Source organism: Pteropus alecto, unplaced genomic scaffold (genome assembly GCF_000325575.1).
Source record: "Pteropus alecto unplaced genomic scaffold, ASM32557v1 scaffold196, whole genome shotgun sequence".
Classification (NCBI taxonomy): Eukaryota; Metazoa; Chordata; class Mammalia; order Chiroptera; family Pteropodidae; genus Pteropus; species Pteropus alecto.
In genome coordinates, this window is record NW_006439717.1 from 580,613 (window position 1) to 601,624 (window position 21,012).

The 21,012-nt window shown below is 52.2% G+C and overlaps 1 protein-coding gene across 3 annotated transcripts in view; it reads right to left on the reverse strand.

Annotated features, from left to right (window-relative positions):
* Window positions 1-21,006, reverse strand: part of ASIC1 (acid sensing ion channel subunit 1) — a 23,858-nt gene extending 2,852 nt beyond the window's left edge. Inside the window, exons 1-9 of one of the 3 annotated variants that reach the window (XR_001517324.1) lie at window positions 20,941-21,006; window positions 19,716-20,093; window positions 18,863-19,058; window positions 2,917-3,067; window positions 2,162-2,289; window positions 1,720-1,870; window positions 1,324-1,380; window positions 722-875; window positions 69-305 (exon numbers count right to left, since the gene is read on the reverse strand). Coding sequence is in view for 2 of the 3 variants with exons in the window: in XM_006916791.1 (XP_006916853.1) it covers window positions 214-305; window positions 722-875; window positions 1,324-1,380; window positions 1,720-1,870; window positions 2,162-2,289; window positions 2,917-3,067; window positions 5,654-6,310 (1,390 nt within the window). In the remaining variant the exon portion in view is untranslated. Of the gene's footprint in view, window positions 1-68; window positions 306-721; window positions 876-1,323; window positions 1,381-1,719; window positions 1,871-2,161; window positions 2,290-2,916; window positions 3,068-5,653; window positions 6,311-18,862; window positions 19,059-19,715; window positions 20,094-20,940 lie in introns of those variants that run through there. The other 2 variants (XM_006916792.1, XM_006916791.1) reach the window with 2 other exon arrangements.
* Between the last annotated feature and the right edge of the window lie 6 nt (window positions 21,007-21,012).

Below are 21,012 nucleotides of genomic sequence, written 5' to 3' on the forward strand. Positions count from 1 at the left end.
CCTGCCCACAGGCATATCTCTTCCACTTTGCCCTAAGAGAAGGTCAGTCCCCTCCCCCCAGCACATACCAAAACAAAAGAGTTTAGGGAAAGGCCCCTGGGGATGTCTGGGGGAGAAGAGCTCACGGGACAGAGGTGAGCAGCCTGCTTTGGGTGGTACGGTGCACACCATGCCCATGACATGGGAAGGGGACAGGTGCCATCAGCAGCTCACCCAGGAGACCTGCAATCTCATAAGCCTTCTTCTGCTCAATGGTCTCATAGTTGAGGACTTCAAAGAAAATGTCCAGTACCAGGATGTTCTCCCTGCAAAGGGGTTGGGGGAGAAGATCTAGGTTCAAGTCACATCTCTGTCCCTTACTAGCTAGGTGACCTTAGTAAATTATCCTCTCTGGATCTCAGTCTCCATATCCATCAAATGAGATGCTGATGGGGATACCTGCCTTTTAGGGTTGTTGTGAGGATTAAATGTGATGGTGTATATGAAAAGATGCTCTGCACACTGGCAAACGTGCGGTGATCCCACTTAAGCAAGGAGGATGAAGATAGGGGATGAGGTGAGGAGGAAAGAGAGGCACTTCCCCTGCTTGCTCTGTCTTGATCTTTCTTCCACGCCCACCCCAGACTCAACTTCCTCCTGTTTCATGGCCTCCATCAAAGCCCACTCATATCCTTCTCAGTCCCAGCCCAAGGGACCCACCCTGCCCAGTCAGAGCCCTTACCCTATGTACTGCTCAGACTTGTTGAATTTCTTGGCCAGGTACTTGGCTGATGCTTTGCTGGGGATCTTCACCATGGACAGCTCCTTGCCATAGCGGGTCAGATTGCAGGGCATTTCACACACACAGTACTCCTGGTCTTTCTCCACCAGGAAGTCTGCGCCCAGCCAGGTGAGAGGCGCTAGTTGAGTGGTGCCCTTCTGCCAGGCCTTTCCCAACACACACATCCTGGCTTTGCCCAAAGGAAGCCTGGGTCCCCTTCCCTTTTTCTCACCAGTCCTTCACCTCAGTCCTGTGCCCACCCTACGCTGATCCTCATCCAGCCTCCCCATGGATATTTCCTAACCCTATATCTCATTCCCTCAGAGCCCTTGGGGGTCAACCAGCTGAGGTGCTGATGAGAGGAGGTAACCCCTCTCCATTTTTCACAGGGGCCTCTAGAAGTGCTATTCCCAGCCTTGCTAAAGTCAGACACAGGAAAGTTCAAGTGAAGCCTGATCCAGGACTTACTTGAAGCTTCTGGGAGCTTGGTCTGAAACCTCTATGCATGTGGCTGGCAGTCCCTCCTTCCCTCCCCCCAGAATGTCCCAAGACGGGGTGCTCACCCAGAGCAGGATCTGCACACTCCTTGTACTGCTCTGGAGTGCAGTATGGGGCATCTCCTACGAAGGAGAAAAGATAGTGATGCAGGATGGAGATTAAAGGGCTCTTGTGATGAGCTGGGAGAGAATAGGAGGGTAGGACTAGCCAGCCCCAGTCTGTCCTGGAGGCACAGTCCATTCCTCTTGGACCCTTCCCACCCATACCTATGGGTACAGGCAGGAATAGAGGTCAGAGACACAAGAGCTACATGGGTATGGAATGGGGCTAGAACTGGGGAAGCAAGAAGCCAGCTGGTCTTACTTCTATACTGGCAGGAGGTTGATAAGCATGGGGAGCTGATGAGAAGCAATGCAGGCTGAGCGGCCCCAGGACTGTGTTTTGGAGCTTTGGGGCCTCACCTGGCATGTGCACCATGCGGCAATTACAGTTTTCCACTAGGTAGCGGGTCTCACAGTCAATGCGGCAGGCAGTAATGCTGTAGGAGTCGAAGAAATCCGAGTCCATGGTAACAGCTTTGCAGGTGCCCCAGGGTGGAGGCAGGTAGATGAGCTGCTGGGAGAGCCAGGGAGCTGGGGGGTGTGGGGACTTCTCCCAGAGTCACCTTGATGGATTTCTCTGACAAGATGCAGAACTCAGGAGTCTTGCCCCTCCTCCCTCTGCAGCCTCTGAGGGTCTCCGAGTTTAGAGAGCATTCTCGTTCATTAGATCATTGATGCTTCTGACTAGTCAGATTGCTACCCAGGCCCTCACTCACCTGTCCCTCCCGTTAGTGATTGCCCACCGTTCCATCTTAACCCTTCAACACCCCACCCCGGGACCATCCTCCTGTGGCCCTCTCACCCGCTGCTCCTGGCAGGCCACAAAGGTCTGGAACCCTGGGGCCACACCAAAGCCCAGCTGGTCGATGAAGGGAGGTTCATCCTGACTGTGGATCTGCACTTTGATGCCTGCTTCGAAGGACGTCTCATCTATGGGAATGAGGGGGGTGTGTTGAGAGGACTCCCTAACCTCCAGAGCTGGGGACATCCTGCCTCTCCTGAGAATAAGCACAGCATACACTAGTACTGGGGGTGTGTAGCTTAGTCTCTGGGGCCCCAGCCCATTCCCAGCTTCCTTCTGAGTTCACCAGCCTCATGCTGCCCCAATGACTCCTGCATCCTACACACTTCTTTTCTTACGTGGCTTCAGCTATGCATCTTGATGTTTCAAATTCTTTCTCACTATCTCAGATACTCTCCATTCCTTCCCCCCTCCCTTCTTCTCCCTTCTTCCCCATCTCTCTCTGCCTCAAGGCCCTTGAGACCAGACAGACAGCAAGCAGCCCAAGAAGAGAGGGAGTTATTTATAGAGTGAGTGGCGGCCACTGACAGAAAGGGATGGCTGGTTACCTTGGAGAGTAACTGAGCCAAGAAGGGGGAGCCAGAGAAATGTGAGTGTGGCAGTCAGGTAGAGTGGGAGATGGAGATGGCAAAATGCTAGGAGGAAAGGAGGAGAGCCCAAGCCCTGCCTCAGGTCCTACAGTGGAACCCAGAAGTCTCCTGGCAGAGGTTGAAGCCCAGAGACATGGAGAGGGGGCTCTGAGAGAGGTGACATACCAGTCTCCCCCCATACGGGCAGGTACTCGTCCTGCTGGATGTCTAGCATGATCTCCAGCCCATTGCCCGTCCCACCCTTCATGGTCTTCAGCCGTGGACGCCCATCTCGGCCCGAGTTGAACGTGTAGCACTTTCCATACCGTGTAAAGACCTGGTAGGGGCAGAGTGAAGAGCCTGAGAGTCCTGCCAGCACCCCCTACACACCAAGGGCTGTCTCAAATCGCCCCCCAGTTACTGAAATTGTAACATCTTTCAGGATTGATTCCTCCTGTGCATCCCATTCTCCATTTGTCTTCCTTCCAAACCATTCTCTGCCCTTCTTTGCCTTGCTGTGTGTACTGGAAAGCTGATCCTTGCATTGCCTGTGCTCCTTGGCCACCTGGACAGACTTCTGGTTGGGTTTGGCCAATGAGAGGGATCAGTAAAGAATCAGAAGGCAAAAGGTGAGAGCGATTAGGGCACTTCTCCTTCCCCACCCTGTACACCTCTGAGAGTGTTCTGGCAGTGGCTTAGATCTTCTATGACTACAAATCCTGCCAGGAGGGCTCCTTGCATAGCCCTCCTTCTGCTCCTTCGGCTGTGTGTGACGATTTCCCACTACTGCTAGGTGCCTCAGGCTCCCTTATTGGTTTCCTGCACTCTGCCCACAGCTCTGTAAACTGTCTCTTTGTTAAATTCTTTTCAATTAAACTGAGTGGCAATCCTTTTCCTGCTGGGACCCTGACATCTACACCTCCATCACCAGGATCTCATCACTGCCATACTCCTGGATTTCACCCCAGGCATCTGAAATCCTGCTCTCCCCAAGATCCCCCTCCAAAGCAAGTTAAGCTTTTGCGTTTCCTCCAGCCATTACTCAGAGTGTCCATCATTGTCCCATTATCATCAGAACCTGAAAGGAGACTTAGCTGTCATGCCAAGGACCGTGCTCACTCAAGCACCAGCACTTCTTTTGTCAGCTCTTGGTACTAAGCACCCAGGGCATGGCATGTTCGGCAGTACTTGTGTAGGACTGTCGAGGCCTCAGAAGAGATCTCCACCCTGGGGTACTCTCCCCACTCCATGCCCCAGAGCAGCTCTCATTGCCACAGAGAGAAGAGTAAACCAGTTCTTTATGGCCCTTTCTCCACAGCTTCCCTGAATGCCTCCGGGTTCCCACAAATAGGGTATATTTTACTACTGCTGGATGGCAATAAAGTCCACAGAGCAAATCATAAGGTGAGTACAGACACAGCTGAGAGAGAGAGAGACAGAGTGTCAGACCAGCTGCAGCAGCAGGGGGATTGGAGATTATTAGGAAATAGAGTCTTTCCCCTCTTCTCCCCTCCTAGAACAGCCGTTTCCTCTCTACTCCAGAAAAGAAAACATGGTCTCCCCATTTTGTGGGCGAGGCCCAGAGAAGAGGTGAAGAGAAAACTCCAACGGCTCCTAATCTCGCAGCTCCACTACCAGGTTTTGTGGCATTCAGCCACAGGCTTCAGGCTGGACACACAGCCCTGCCTGCCCTCCATCTGGGGATGTGAGGGATTTTAGGTGTCTGGGGCACGCCAGGAGCTTCAGCCTTGCCCTGGCTTAGAGGACTGTGCTGCTGGCTAGTGGACTGCTGCTGCCACCTTGTGGTTCTGGATGAGAAGTATCTGCTTTACCATTAGATCCAGAAGAAGCCAGGTTGACCCCTTCCTTGTCTGGTGTTCCTATTATCTCCCAGCCTGTCTGAGGCCCAGTGGCCAAAACCGCCATGTCTTAAGTAGTCCGTGATGCACTGATATGATGCTATTTGCCTGCTCCTACACTAGGGAAGAGGTGGAGGACTGAGGGATAGGTGTGTGGGGAGGGAAGGCCTGGCATCTGGCTCCTGGAAGGGGCAGGAGAGGAGTCAGACCAGACAGAATTGGAAGCTGAACTGGGAAGAGGGTGGGGTGCCTCTTGGTCCCTCAGCAGAAAGGTCTTAAACTTCAGAGTGGGAAGGAGGTCACTATTTTAGTGAGGACTTCCCCTAGAAAGAGAGTCCTGGCCACTTAGGACTGGGGGTGGAGGAAGAGGAGGGATTTAGAGGACACCTGTTATTCTCCGTCATACAGACAGACAGACAGACAGACAGACACACACACACACACACACACACACACATATACACACACACACACACAGAGTAGGAGAAGCACAGGAAGATCACATGAGGATGCCATAAAGTCCCTGCGGTGGAAGCTGCTGACCAGGGGTGTGGTGGGGTGGAGATGGGGGGCTGACCCCACCCCTCCACCTCCCTTCCACCCTTCTCCTGCACCTCCAGAGACCAGGTGGCACCTGCCCCAGCTCCAGACCAGGGATGATAGTTGAAATTATTAAGGTCGGGTATTGGCACCCACCATCAGATCAGAGGTTGACCTCAGAAATGGAGTGAGGTCCAGGGCCCTACTGGATCACAGGGAGGTATGGACACACTGAAGGATATTCAGGGAGACACCAGGGGCACCTGAGCAGCAACTAATTACCAACTAGGCCAGGCGTATTTCGAGATTCTATCAGAAAAAGCCGTACTGGCTCAGACCTGGGAATAGCAGCCCAGCTCCAGACCCTGGGGCTCCCAGGTGAGCCCTGGCTTCTCTGAGGCATGTCACTGGGGGTGAGTTGGGGGAGAGGCAGGACCCACCAGCCCCAGCCCAGGAAGTGACGGTCAGGGTGAGCCATGGCAGACACTCTTGGGGTGCCGAGCCAGGCATGGGCCCCCACTCACCACTGAGAAGTTGTGAGGACCGCAGGGCCCCCCGCGGTAGGAACAGTAGAGCAGCATGTCCTCCAGCCGGTGGCAGGAGCGATTGTAGAAACGGTGCAGGTTAAAGGGCTCTCCAGAGAAGGCCTCAGGCCCAGGGGGGGCGAGGGGCACCCCTGGGTCATCACTTTCGTCCAGCCCGAGCATGGGGGCCAGGTAGAGCAAGTCGGGGTAGCTGAGCTGGGACAGCCGCACAGCATTGGTGTTGCAGAGGGTGACCGCTGGGAAGGCCAGCTCTGTGGTGGCCACCTCATCTAGCAGAGTCACATGTGGGTAGCTGAGGTAATAGGCAACGCGGTCTCCTACCTGGCACAGGAAGGCACCCAGTGCCAGGACAAAGGCCACTGCCCACAGGGCCTGCCTCAGCCCTGGACCCCCCTCCACGAAGACGTGGCTGGCGCCATGGAGAGTGCAGCTGTTGGCAAAGGCCACCAAGTCCATGGGCAAATCTCCCTCTCTGACCTCCTTCCTCGCTGCCTCCTTTTCCTTTTCTTCTTCCTCCTCTTCTGATTCTGAGTTGTCTCGCTGCTGCCGCTGATGGGGACCCCAAACATCTCCCAAGGGCCCGGGGGCCTCCTTTCCAGAGGAGAATGACACAGAACAGAAGATCTGGATGGGCATCTTCTTCAGGGGCTGCCTGATACCGGGGGATTGGCAGGAGAAGGGGAAGGAGATGTGATCTCAAGCAGGGTACGGCAGGGCTAGCCACCCAGCCCTTCTGCCAGGACTCCGCCACTGGGCTGGCCGTGTCCTTCCTCACAGGGCCTCTGTGGCAGTGTGGCCGAGGTAGGGCGGGGCGTGGAGAGGAGGACCAGCCTGCCCTGCTAGGGAGGGCGGGTGTCTGGGCTGATAAATAATTGATGGCAGTGAGAAAGAGAAGTTGATGGAGAGGAGGGGTGCCAGAGCCTCTTTCCTCTCACCAGCTCCAGCAGGACAGAGAGGGTTGAAGACAGAGTGGAAACTCTGGGAAAGCCTAGGGGCTTCTGGTATCCATCTCTCCAGATGAGATGGGACCTAGCAGAGTCCTTTGCTCCTCCTGCCAAGAGGACTTCACCCAGCAACAGTCCCTGCTCCTCCCCCACCACGCACGCACATTCAAGCTCCCTCTCATCCTCTAATCTGTTCCTCAGCATGTCCCTAAGTCTTCCCACCCAGATTCAGGGTCCTCTCTCCTATTCTCACCTGTTTCAGTCATTCCTCTGAGATATCTGAGCCCCCACACTCTCTTGGCACTCTCTCAGACCTCTAATTCCTCTCTAATTCCCTCTGGCTCATAATGCCCCCAATTATTTCATTGACCCCCCCAATTCTCCCAATATACCCTTAACTCCAGCTCCCCTCTATCCTTTGATTCTGTTTCCTTTCAATCTCCGTCCTGACCCCAATTTACTTTCAGTTACTCCCGGAACCCTTAATTTCCCCGCATTCACTCCCTTGACTTCCAATTTCCCTCCAGCCAGTTCTTGACCCCATTTTTCCTCCCCTCACTCCCCTGACCTGTCTCTACTTCAAGTCAGCACCCTCCCCATGCTGAGCAGCACTTAGGTCACTATCCCCTCCTCCACTCCCTTCTGTGGCTTGGGGGGCAGCCCAGGTTCCATTAGCACAGGTCTCTCACTGACCACAGACTCATTTATGGCCCGTTCCGGGCACCAGGGTAAAGGACCCCATCTCTTGCAGCTGAAAAGCTTCCCGGCAGATCACCACTCCCCCACCCAGCTTGCCACCCCCTCCCCACCATTGGTCCAGGAGAGGAATTCTAGGAATTCTCTTCTGGTAAGTAAAAGACACTGAGATCAGAGCAGAATCAGGATCCTGGGTCAAGCGGAGAGTATTGAGAATAAACCTGGATGCCCCCAAAACCGTCAGCCTCGCAGATGCCCCATCCCCTCAGACTCCGAGGCTCCCCTTTTCCTCAATTTATCATTCCCTGCCCCTAGGCCCCTAGCCCCTCTGTGGGTTCTGATTACTCAGGGCCACTGGTTGAGGAACTTGAGCCATCAGCCAAGTCTCCAGGGCCTGGAAGGTGACCTGAGGGGAGGAGAGGAAGGGAGGGAGGGAGGAAGGTGAAACACCTTAACCCTTCCTCTGCAGAGCCAGAGTAGAGGTGGCGGGGAGTCAGAAAGTCTACTTGGGCTTTTCCCATCCCATAGCCCCAGGCTTCATCCCGAACCCTCCTTCTCCCCCACTCCCTCTCTGCTCCCACACTTTTTTCCTTCTCCATTTGCATGCAGAGACCCTGGAGTTTGCTGGGGATGGAAGGCAGGTTCTAGTAGAATTGACTGATATGGGACCTTTGGCCTTAGCTATGCTGCCAGGGACACCAAGACCCCAGAGAAGAGCAGCCTTTGAAATCTGGCCCCTCTGCATCCTTAGGCCATCGTCCTCAGACTGGACTCCTCCTCTTTTGCCTAAACAATAGCCTTTCAACTGGTTTCCCCAATGCCACCCCCTTCACCTTCCCTGCAGTTTCTACCTACCTTCAGCCCATGCTATGTAATTCTGACCATTCTCCTGCTTAAAGACCTCCTCTCACTCTCCAGTGTCTCTCGGTAAAATTCAAGGCCTGTCCCACAGACCTTTACAATTTACCCTCCAGCCTCACCTCCCCTTCACTCCAGTCCACTGTCCAGCCACTATAACCTTCTCACATTCTGCAGACACGCTAGGTTTATCCACAGTTTCATGCCTTCCCTGGACCCCATCTGGAGAATTTCTACTTATTTTTCAAGACTCCAATCATACATTACCTCCTCCAAGAAGCCTTCCCTGACTCCACAGGACATAGTTAGTGCCCACCCAGGGAACAGACTAAAGGGTCCAGTTCCACTTAAGGCCCTTCAGGCATGAGTAGTGACCAGTAGTTGCTTGAGGACAGAGACCGTGGGAATAACAGAGTAGAACCCAGGGACCATGTGGAGAAACAAGAACTGAGAAAGACCAGGAACACCCATGGCAACCAGAGATAAATCACTGTGGAGATGAGGGGAGAGAGACCCTCACCTTCAGCTGCTGTCCTCAGGTTTCTCCTGTATGAATTCATGAGTTCCTTTTCTGTTCCCTATCCCCTGTGCACTTCCATCCTGCCTACCAGACTTCAGCTGTTGGAGGGCTTTGCACATTCTCAAGATGTGTTTCAGAGGCGAGCTCCAGACTTGGGTTGGGGGTGGGGCCTGCCTAGGTTGAGGCTTGGGCTGAGGAAGCTGCAGCTGCCCATGCATTCCATACCCACTAGAGGGCATTGTCCCCCTCCTGCAGACTTCCTGGCAGGGGAAGTAGATTGGACTTGCAGAGGGAAGACCCACACTGCACACCTACAGGTCACTACACACAGACACACAGCCTTCCTGGGAGGGCGACAATCATACACAAATGCAAAACACACCGTGACTGAACTTCCTCCTCCATCTTCTAACATTCTGTCCTACCTCAGCTCGTTCCAGTAGACAAATCCAAATTTTTACAGTAATGGAGAGGTGAAGAAAGTATCAGGCAACACACACAGACCCCCAGCATACACAGAGGGCCCCAGGAGAAATGCCCAAGCAGACACACATGCAGAACAGCACTCAGTTCTGAATGCTTTGTTCAAAGATGTGACTCTTCTCCATGTGACTCCCTACCCAGTATCTCTCCTAAGCTGTGTGTGGTCACTCAGTAGTTTCTGTCTTTTTCTACATCGCTTCCTGAACTTCAACCATCTCTTACATCTGTGGAATGTTTCATGCCTTTCAAATGATATCTCATGGGATCCTTATACAACCCACTGAAATAAGCAGGTTCGAGTAACTTTGCCCCTATTTGACAAATGAAGAAACTGAGGCACAGTGACCTCTTCAAGTCTCATGGAGAGCAAGTAGTAGGCTTGAGACTAGAATTAGACCATCCTTCTCCAAATCTCTTTCTTCTTTCTTCTTTCATTTACTCATCATATATTGATTTAGTGTGTTATGTGCTGAGGACACATGGAGAACAGATGAAGGACTAAGATCCTGCCCTGGTGGAGCTTACTGTCTAATGGGGGAGACCGACGTCAGTTTTTAAAAACTGCAAAAATTAATATTTAATTACAAACTCTGATAAGTGTTATGGAAAAAAAATGATATGGTTTTATGGGAGTGAATGATAGGGAATCTGACCCAGACTGGGGTATCGAGGAAGGTATCTCTGAGAAAGTGATGTTTGAATTGAAATCTAAAGAATGAGGAGGAATAATTAGGTAAAAATCTGCATGTGTATGCATGTGTGTGTGTGTAGGGGGGTGGTATTCCAGAAAACAGAGTCTGTGCAAAGGCCCTGAGAGGAGAGAGCTGAGAGGAGGGGCATGCAGCTGGAGAGCAGGTAAGAACAGGCTGGAAAAGCAGGCAGGACCTGGACCCCTCAGGGCCTTGAAGCCACAGGTAAAGATTCTGGTCCAAGGACAATAAGAGACTCCTTGTGGAAGGGTTTCAAGCGATCAGAGTGCCGTTTTGAAGGGACCACTCTGGAAAGAGTCAGGGGTTTTTCTGGAAGACCTGTTAGGAAGCCAGTGCAGTGGTTTAGGTGAGTCATAGTATGGTAGGGTGGCTTGGAACAGGGTGATGGAGTGGAGACGTTCAGGAGACAACACTGGCAGATCCTGTTAAAGGAGCTGAAGTAGAGGGAGTGTCGGAGATAATTTCTAGTTTGCAAGTGGGTGAACGGGGGTGGGGGTGGCTCACTAGATCTGGAGCACAAGTAAAGGACTAGTTTGGGAGGTAGGATGATGAATTTGACTTTGCACATACTGATTTTTTGGACCCTTGGAGACATCTAAGTGGAGATGTTAAGTGGGAAATCGGCCACTGGGCTGATTCGAAGAAGAGAGAGCTGGGCTGAGACATACATTTGGCAGTTGTCAGTGTGTAGATGGAAATTGAAGTCACGAGTGAAGATGAGACTGCCCGAGAATAGAATATAAAGTTTAAAAAAAAGATAGAAAAAAAAAAAAAAAGGCCTGGTTTGGCAGTATCCACTAAAGCTAAACAGAATCCTAACCTATGACTTAACCACAGCACCTACTTATATACTCAAGAGAAGTGAGTGCCTATGTCAACCGAAAGACATCAACAAGAATGTTCATAGCAGCTTTATTTATAATAGCCCCAAACCAGTAACAACCTAAATGTCTAGCGAGAGTAGAATGGGTAAAGGAATTGTAATATATTTGTATAATGAGATACTACACAGCATTGAAAAAGAATGATTGAACACATAGCAATGAAAATGAATCTCACAGACATAAGCAAAAAGTGACACAAACGTGAATATACTGTGTGGAGGATACACATACTCTAGGAAGTTCCAGAACAGGTGAAACTTATCTATACTGACAGAAGTCAGAATAATGGTGAACTCTCATGTAGTAGTATTAATTAGGAAAGGGTCGGGAGGAACTTTCTGGGGTGCTGGGAATGTTTTACACTTTTATACCAATGTAAATACATACCAGTGTAATATGTAAAATATTAAATTGTAGGACACACCAATACAAAAAATAGACTAATGAAAAATTCATTAAGTTATACCATTAAATCACACTCTCATGATTTAAAGAAGAGGAAGGCTTGAGATTGAGGCTTGAGTAGTGTCAACATTTAATGGCCAAGTAGAAGAGAATGAACTGGCAAAGAGACAGAAAAAGAGTGTCTAAACAAAAGAGGAAAATGAAGAGAGTATGGCTGTCAGGAAAGAGAATCGTTCAAAACAGAGGTGATGGTCAATCATTGTGAGTGTTATTGAGAGACCAAGGATAAAAAATGTTTGTGGGATTTGGCAACATGGGGGTCACTAGTAATCTTAGCTAGAACCATTTTGGTGGAGTGCCGGGGACAGGGAAGAAGGCTGCCTGGAATGGATTAGAGAGTGAGTTAGAGATGAAAAAATGAAGACAGTGGAATATACACATCACTCTTAAGAATTCTGTCTGAAAAGAAGCAGAAAGATTGTGTGGGAGCCGGGGCGGAGAGTGTGGAATTTAGATGTTTGTATTTTGGTTTTCATCTTAACCTAAAGCCTGATACATAGTAAGTGCTCAAAAAATGTTCGCTGTCATTATAGTTTTATATTTTAAGATGGGAGAATCTTAAGCATGTTTCAATGGTAAGATTCCACTGGAGAGGGAAGACTGACTGTAGAGAAGGGAGCGGCAGAATCTTTAGGGTAAAATTTCTATAAAGATAGAAGGAGTTCAGATGGAAATAATAGGTTGAGATTTCAGCCTAGGTAAGATGGATGTTCCCCTCTGGGGTCTGGTTCCCAGAGGAAGGGGGATATCTTGTTTGAGGCTTCTATCTCCTCTGTGAAGAGGGAAGCAAGGTCATCTGTTGAGGGTGGGAAGGGGGTTGGAAGGATGATGATGGCTGTTTGAGAAGAGTGGAGAGGTTTGCAGTAAACATTGGGGAGAGCAAGTTGACCAGGAAAACACAGTGGGGGTGCCAGGAAGCACTGGAGGCCCATTTAAGGATGTTGGTCATGAATGCAATGTGATTCCAACGTGGCCTGTTGTGTGCCTTTCTCTGGTAAAGCCTGGCTGTCCTGAGGAAAGCCAGTGGTGGGTCTATCTAAGGTTGGAACTTGGCCAAATGGTACAGTGAAAAGGCTGAGGAGTCAACAGACTTAGTGTGCTCAACGCGAAGCGGGGATTCCTCCTCCTTTGCACCCTTTCTTTCCCTTCTTGCCTCATCATACACTGCTCCTTTACAGAGCATGAGCAGCTGGGGAGCCTGCAGCACCCTTCTCCACCACGCACCACACTCTCACTCCTAGTCATGCTCAAGGAACCTGGACTTAGAAGATCTGAAGTCAAGGTCTCACTCTGTCATTTACCAGCTGCGTGACCTCAGGCAAGTCACCTAACACCTCTGAGCCTCAGTTTCCTCATCTTTCGAATGAAGATATGCCTCCCAGAAATATGAAAATCGCATGAGCTAAAATAAAGGGAATTTGTAAATTGCAAAGCGTGACTGAAAGACATGATTAATTTTGCTAATATGTGCTCTGCATGCAACCAGAGGTTTGCCCGCACACAAGCTCTCTCCCACAGCCACACAAAGAGAGCTGCGTGCCCTCGTGCACACCCACATATGTCCACTTCACACCCTACTTTACATCCACATTCTTCCACTCTCAGACATGCACATGGAGGTGCAAATGTGTGCTTGCACACTTGGGGCATCCATGCAGTGAGTGTGTCGTGATGAAGTCTGAGTTGGCTGCTGTCCATGGTCAAGGCCACTGCAGCAGTCTCTCCCCTAGGGATGTTCTCAGCCTGGCACGATGATGTGACACACCAATTAGAAACGCACATACATACACACTAAGCTATGCAGCTCAACATCCCAGATCCCCAAGACTGTCAGCCACATCCAGGGTGTGCAAATGAGAGGGGCGGGGGAGAGTTTTCTTTCCAAGAACTCAGAGAAGCTCAGAAAAATCACACCTTGCCCTCTCTCTCACTTGGGAATAGCCTTGCAGAGCATGAAGTGGTAGAGTTTCTGTCTTCACAGTTTCTTAAGGGAACTTTCCCTCCCTCGAGGTGAATACACAGCAGTTTCATGCTCATTTTAAAATTTGTCCCTGAGGAAGATGTGTGATCCATGTGTCCAGAACAGTCAGTATTTCACATCCATTCTACACATGGGTCAGTGTGGGCTTAACCAGAGTTGCAGAGGCTGAAGGAGGGGCTGCCCCTTGGCAAAGAATAATTTAACAATCCACTTGGAGCTCCCTTTCCTCACAGGAAATTGGACCTAGGAGCTCAGAAACGCAGCAGACGGAACAACAACCAAAATAGAACCCAGGAGTCCCAACACCTGAACTAGGCACCACTTCTCATTTTTTCAGTCTCCATCCCAGTTTTGCCTCCCAGAATCCTCACGCAAGGGTTCTGACTGGAAAGTTATCAGCCAGACGGTAGAGGCTCCTGGGATGGCCACCTCAGACATTCAGTGAGGGAAGGCTTGTGCCTAGGTGGCCTGGCCAAAGGTGGGCAATGACTGTTGCTGGAGGCTGGAGATGATTGGGCTAGTCATGAGCTGGGGGAGGATGGGTGGGGAAGACATCACACTTTCTGTAAAGCTGGAGTTTCTGAATAGCTGAGCTGTGCTGGGGGAGATTGGAAGGGCTCCACCTAGATACTGAGAGTCCTCTCATCCCTGGCTAGTTACTGTGTGCTGGGAAGGCTTCTGTTAGCACCAATCGCCCTCCCAGCTCTGAGTCTGCCTCAGAACTGCCCTTAACTCTAAGCTCCCTGAGGGCAGGAACAGGATCTGCCTGTCTACCACCCGCTCTGGCACTCAGTGTGGGCCTGGCACTTAGAAGGGGCTGTGTCTGTCACAGGAATAAATCAAGTGGAGCTTGACACATCCTAACCCCAGCTCCTCCTTCCGAATATTCGGCTTCCCACACCCTCCCCCCAAACTGAAATTGTCTTCCACAAATTGAAGCACACTCAGAAGCAACCTCCGCCCACAGCAGAACCGTTCGCGTTCTCTGCAGGCCTCCCCTCTGCTTCCTGGACACACATCAGGTGCAGTACAGCCATACCTTCCAGTTCCCCACAGGCGGGGTCAGGAGAAAGGCCCGAGGCTAGGAGGCGCTCCTCCTCCCCACCCCTCCACTTCCTGCTCTGTCCCCAGAGGCACTAAGTTACTTACATCAATTCCCTATTACTTTAGCCAACAGTCAGGAGATCAATTAACTTAGAGTAGCCTCTTAGCTGACAGCAGTCTGGGTGAGGGGTGGAGTCAGAAGTGGGAGGGAGGAGATGAGAGAGGAAACTAAGTTACCCAAAGGATTGTGTGTGTGTGTGTGTGTGTGTGTGTGTGTGTGTGTGTAGAGGGGGGACAGACCCCAACCTAAGGTCTCCTGGATTCCTGCAACTGGCTCCACTCCAGTCTCCTCCCTCTAGCCTCAGGCTTTTCTCAGGGAGGAAGGGAGAGAAGAAAAGGATAAGGCTAAAAGAGGTCTCCAGGAACCCCGAGGACGGGAGCGCCCCTCCTCCGAAGCTAACCCCTCCACTCCAGGCTCTCCTATCCCTCTGCAATCTGTGCATGCTCCGTCAGCGCCCCCAGTGCTCCCGCGCACCACACACAAAGACTACTGGGCCTCTGGGTGGGGTTGCCGCGACCCTCTTGCCTCTCCGCTTGGCAATGCGAGCAGCCTTGCTCCTCCGCAGCCCCTCCACTCCCTACCGAGCTGGAGAGAATAGACCCAGATAGTAAGGCTGGGCCCTCTCCAGGGAATCCCGTTCTGAGCTGCTCTAGGATGGGGTGTGTGGGTGTGAGGGGAGTCAGGGAAGGGGCAGAGCCGGCCCGGTGATAAGGAAGCCCTCTGCTAGTCCCGGCTCTCCTTGAGATCTGCCATTCCCAGCTCTGCTTGCTTCAGGATGACCTCTCCCTCCCACTCTGTGTCCCAGAATCACCCACCTATACCCACTTCTTATATCAGCATCTCACCCCTCTAGGTGCTCCAGAAGATTCCTGTCCTCCAGAACCTCGGGGGAATTTCTGTGTCCACCCCCCTCATTCTACCTCCCCTCTGGAGAATTCCTGCCCCCATTCCAGGGCCCTGGGGGACTCCTGTGGGCCCCTCAGGGAATCCTGTCCCCTATTCCTTGTCCCCCAATTCTACCCCCTCCTGAAGGAGAATACTATACATCCATTCCCAGGATTTCCAGTCTCTGCCTTCTCCTTCCTTCTCTTTCAAGGTCCAGAAATGAATTCCTGCTTCTTTCTCCCCCAGGCAGAGGCTCTGGGTCCCAGCTGGAGCAGGGGGTGGCCTAGGGCAGACTGGGCAACCATCTGCCAGCCCCCTCCCCTCAGCGCTGTTCAGCATTCCAGCCACATTGGCGCTCCCACTGCCAGGGACAGATAAGGTGCAGCTGGAGGCTGGCACCAGCTGCGACTGCTCATTCCCTCCAACCCCCACCCAGACAGCTGCACCCCCAGGCCCCCTCCATGGAACCCCTGCCCTGCCTTGGCCTGACTGGCCTTGAGGTTGGGTGGGAGAGTGGAGCCTCAGACCCTGTTGCCCTGGCAACCAAGCACCCCACCAAGAAGGGAAAGATGTGGCCAGGGCAGAGGGGGCCTTGTGGGTAGGTCTCTAGTTGCTCTTTGATAGCTCAGGAGAGAGCTCCTGAGGCCTACCCAACCGTGCTGCTGTGCGGATGTTTGCCCTATTGCCCTCTGCCTCTTCACTCCCAAAGAGTTTCCAACTAGTTCCTCTCAGATTTAGCTCAAGTTCCCCATATTCGTCCCCACTGTCCCAAGCTGACTCAGCCACAGTTGGGGGATGTCCCTGTCAAACACTGTGACCACCAGTTCATTCCTTGAGGTTGTGCTGGACTCAGAAGCACATCTGAGGAAATGCTTGTCACGGCAGACTCCCACCCAGGGAGCTGGGGTCTTTGACAGACTAGAGTATGCCATTCCTATGCCCCCTGATCTGCCCTCCAGGAGCACACATGCCCTCACACACACTCACACACACACACTCAGATCCTCACACATACTCTCACACACCCTCACATATACCCTTACATACAACTTCTTAAAGGTTGGATGAGGGTTGCCCTCGGAAACCCGCAGAAGAATTCACATGTGCTGTGCACACTATATTTTGCAAACTTTGAGACAGGGTTTGGAACCCCAGTTAAGAAACTCTTCTCTTGAGGTGGTAGAAGGTGTCAAGATGGTCTCCTTCAAGCTCTGACCGGAAAGACAGATGTTTTCTGTCAGTGCACATCTGTCTAAGGGCTCGATACACATCTTTTGGTCTAGCAGAGAGTGGCAAGGATGGAGATGCTTATGTTCACTATGGGACCAAGGAGAGGAGAGAGAAGGTGGAGCATCAGGCAAGAAGTGTCTGCACCCTTTAGGACCAGGGAGCTGGAGGGGCATGCCAGCATCCTTCTTTCTACTTAGGGAGATGTGAGTCATGGACTCACAACCAAACTCCCATCCGTGTAGGAACATCCCCATGGGCAGAAGTGATAGAGTTCCTGACATGGAATGGGTCTGGCAGTGAGGTCAATCGGAGAGGCTGAGAGGTTTGGGTCTAGCCAGATTCAGGGTCAGGTGTTTGACACAGGCTCAGAAACAGCAAAAATCTGGTCTTCCCTGACAACCCAGAACCAAGAGGTACCTGTGTTAGGCCTGCAGGCTCCTAACCTGTGTCTCTCTCCCACCAGCAAGAGGAAGATCTTGGATTGCTCCAGAACTTTCTGAACCAATCATTTTCCATCTAACTACTTAGAATTGTCCCCTCAAACAATATGGTCCAATCATATTCCAGTATCTCTATTTCCATGAACCAAACATGTCTTAGCATCATCACTTAGAATCTTTCCGGACGTGAGAGACAAATGGAGTAACTGAGCACTTTCTATGGACTAACTGTACCCCCATTTTATACTTCAGCAGCCTCCCGGGTTAAGCCGAGCAATCCCCTTCCTCCTCCAGCACTACAAACCATCCAAGCTAATGGGTTTTCTGTCTTTCTTGGTGGTCCCTTCCGCTTGTGTGTTGGGTATGTTGGGGAGGAGGAGGACTCTGACTTTCACTTTACCTTCACCTACAGTTCTACTACTCTTGGGAGCATAGCTGGTGAGCCTGGGAACCTTTCATCTCAGGCTCTGGAGAATACAGCGCTTTATTATTTTGAGGAGAGAAAAGAGGGAAGAAAGTGGTTCTTGCATCACACCAAGTTCCTCATCACCTTGGCTCAGGCCATGAAACTGGTCCACAGAGCAGGGCTTAAAAAGACTGGGAAGTCTAGTGGGAAAAAACAAGCATGACCATGGCTCCTGCCTTTCTACACAAAAGAATGCAGTTCATGCTCCCATAATGCTAGGAGGAAGAAAGCAAGTGGGGGTGGGGAGAGGGAGAAAATGAGCAGGGAAAAAGGAGGGGATCTGAAAGTGGAGAATTGGGGACAGGCATGGAGAGCAAGGGGGTCTTAGAGGAGACCGAGTTTTCAAAGAGCAAGGGCCAAAACTGGAAGTGGACATGATAACTCCAGGGTCAGCAGTATTAATGAAAAGAGCACACTGCATTGGGACTTAATAAGACATGTGTTCTAATCCTGAATCTGTCACTAACCAGCTACGTGAGCTTAGGACAACTCATTCTACTTCCGTGTCTCAGTTTGTACATTGGCGAAAATAGAAATGATATGGCGATTTATCCAGGGCATTGAAGGAGCACCTAGAAATCATTCTGAAGAGTTACAAGCATTGTCCTCACATTTGGTGTTATTTTTCATACATGGCTCCAGGTCCTCTGGTCCCTTTCCAGCCTCTGTCTGATTCTAACCCCTCAGGAACCTGTATAACTTGCCCAAGATCACCTGGCACATGAGATGCCAGTCAGTTCCCCTAACTCTCTCTGGGGTGCTGGCTTTGAGATAGCCCCGTCTATGGGGGATGGTGTGTCTGTGGGGCATTTCCATTTTAAGAAGCAAAGGGAGCCTCCAGTTCAGTCATGGCCGTGTACCTCAAATCTTCTCTTCTCCCTCAGATCCTGGCTTGGTGGCTCTTGCTGGCAAGCAGGTAACCTAACTGAACAATGTACATGTATGGGGGTGGCACACAGAGAATTAGCTGTCTGGCTATTTAAGAGAAAGCTTCCCTTACTTCTCCTGTTTCATGATGCTTCTCAAACTTTAATTCAAATCACCTAGAGATCTTGTTAAAATGCAGATTCTGATTCAATAGGTGGGGTGGTGAAGTTTGCATTTCTTTCAAGCTCCCAGGGTGATGGTCCTTGGACCTCATTCGAATAACAAGGCTGCCACTTCCCACCACTCCCCCTTCCCCCAGCTCTAACACCTGTGGCCCAGAAGGTAAGCTTGATGTTGTCAGGCCATGCTAAGCTGTGTGTGTGTGTGTGTGTGTGTGTGTGTGTGTGTGTGTGTGTGTGGTGCGCTGTGGACTCTCTTTCTTGCCATCATGGACACAAAGCTGAAGCTCCAGCCCTCACACAGAGCAAATGCACCCCAATACTGAACAAAGTCCCCTCTTGCCAGAATTCAGCCCAGGGACATACAGCTTCCTCTCCCAGAGTAGTGAGAAGGATGAGAGGGCTGCCTGCACCTAGTTTCCTCCTCCTTTGGGGCCCGGGCTGACTGACGCCCCACACCAGGGGACTCACTCACCACCTTGAAGTCTTCTGCGCTGCAGACCTCCCCCCGGAATTGGCAGGAGAGCAGCATGTCTCTAATGTCGTGCCCCGCGCGGTCGTAGAACTCGCGCATGTTGAAGGGCTTGGGCTTGAAACTGCGGAAGTTGGCCTTGTCCTGCAGGATCTCCAGCTGCTTTTCATCTGCCATCTGTGTATCGGGTATCTCATACCTGGAGCCCAGAGGCGAGCATTGCATGGATCAGCATGACCTTCCGTTCCTGCCTCCATTTGACCTCCAGTGCCCCATACCCAACCTCGAGGGGATGGGGGGAGGACAGCATCCAGCCTTGGGGATCAGGCCTGGCAATAGGCATGGAAGAGGATCAGGGCATGTCCAGAGGACCTGCCCCATGGGATCTGAGAAGACAGAAGGACCTGCAGCATCTCAGCACATGGGTAAGAGTGGGCTGGTAGAGAGATCAAAGCAGGAGCTATGGCTTTTATACTATAGTCTCTACCCTTTAAAGATGGTCTGCCCCCATTCCCCAAGTGATAAGAAGATCAAGACATAGTGGCAGGAGGGTGGACAATGGTCACTTCAGATAGGGTGTGACAGTCACTCCAGAGAGGGTGTGATGTCTCACAGCTCAGGCTGGGTAGGGGCAGAGCTATTTTGGACTGTGCTGGGATCAGAGACTGAGTGCCCTTAATTGAATGCTCAGCAGAACCCCAATTCCTCTGCTGCGCATGGCAAGTTTTGGGGGCTGGAGGGCAGGGTTGTCTGGGCTCTATGAGGTTAGAGAGGCATGCACCCTGATGGGGTCTCTGGGAGCTGGGATGTACACAACTCTAGGAGCCTAGTTGGGGGATGTGTGGGAGCTACCCACCTGTTGTTGAGCAGGGCCAGCAGTTCTCCAGCATGGTACAAGTCATTCTTGGAGACTTGGCTAAAGCGGAACTCATTGAGGTTGCACAGCGTGACGGCGGGGAAGGTGAGCTGGGAGGCAGCCACCTCGTCGAGCTTGGTGACGTGGTGGTAGTTGAAGTAGTACTGCACACGCTCTGTGCACACACACAGCAGCAAAGCCAGTGAGCCCAGGAAACACAGGGCCCAGAGCGCCCGTTTCAGTGACAGCCGCTCGTAGGAGAAGATGTGGGCCAGGCCGTGCAGCGTGGAGCTGCTGGCGAAGGCCTGAATGCTCACCGGCTGGACGCCACCCACCTCCTCCTCCTCAGCCTTCAGTTCCATCCTGGCCAAGGGAATCCTGGGGGACAGGGAGGGAGTGAATCCGTCATTGTCTTGGGATGAGAGTACACTTAGGGTCCCTCCAAATATGACCATCTGGAATTCCCATCTCCAGAGGTCACCGCCTCTGAGGCAGGAGACTTCCCTGGTGTGCCAGTCCAGAGGTAGCTGACCTAGGGACACACTCCCAGAAGAGGGTTCCTACAAATGCAGGGGCTGGCGGGTCAGCTCAGGCCAAGAGAAGGCTATCCCAGGGAAGCTTTCCGGGCCAGGGAAGACCCCAGATGGTAGTCATCCGAGGGCAAGAGGGAAGTCCCAATGTTCCCACAGGCAAGCACAGGAGTTCCCTCCAGATATGGGGTCATTCTGGGACAGGAATGTCCACCCCATCCTGGAGACGAAAACGCCCCCAGAATGGATGAACCCGGAGTCGGGAGCTCCTCCTGGTCAAGGGTGTCCCCAGGACCCAGCTTTCGCCATCGTTAGCTAAACCTGGACCAGAAACCCCTCCAAGGAGGTGGGGAGGGGCCCAGCCTGAGTCCTCACCAGCGGACGTCTCTAGTTCTCACTACCCGCAGGCTGTATGTGTGTATGTTTGGGGTGGTGGGTGGAGGGCAGCCTGAGGTGGATGCATTCGGGGGGCGGGGGGGCGCAGTTACCTAAGACAGCGAGCTGTCCCCGCCCCGGACGCAATACCCCCTCCTCCAGTCCAGCTTCTCGACGCAGCCAGATTCCCTGCTCGGCCCCCGCCCCCCTCCCCAGCCACTGAGCCGCCCCGGCAGCTGGGGAAAGCGAGAGCGGAGCAAAGTCCCGGCTTCGGGGCGCTGGGGAGTCCTGCAGCCAAAGGCGGGGGATCGGAGACCCACCTGAGGGGGCTTCGGGAACCCAGCAACCAGCAGCGGGTCCTGGGGCGCGGGGCCGGGAGCGGGCTCAGCGCC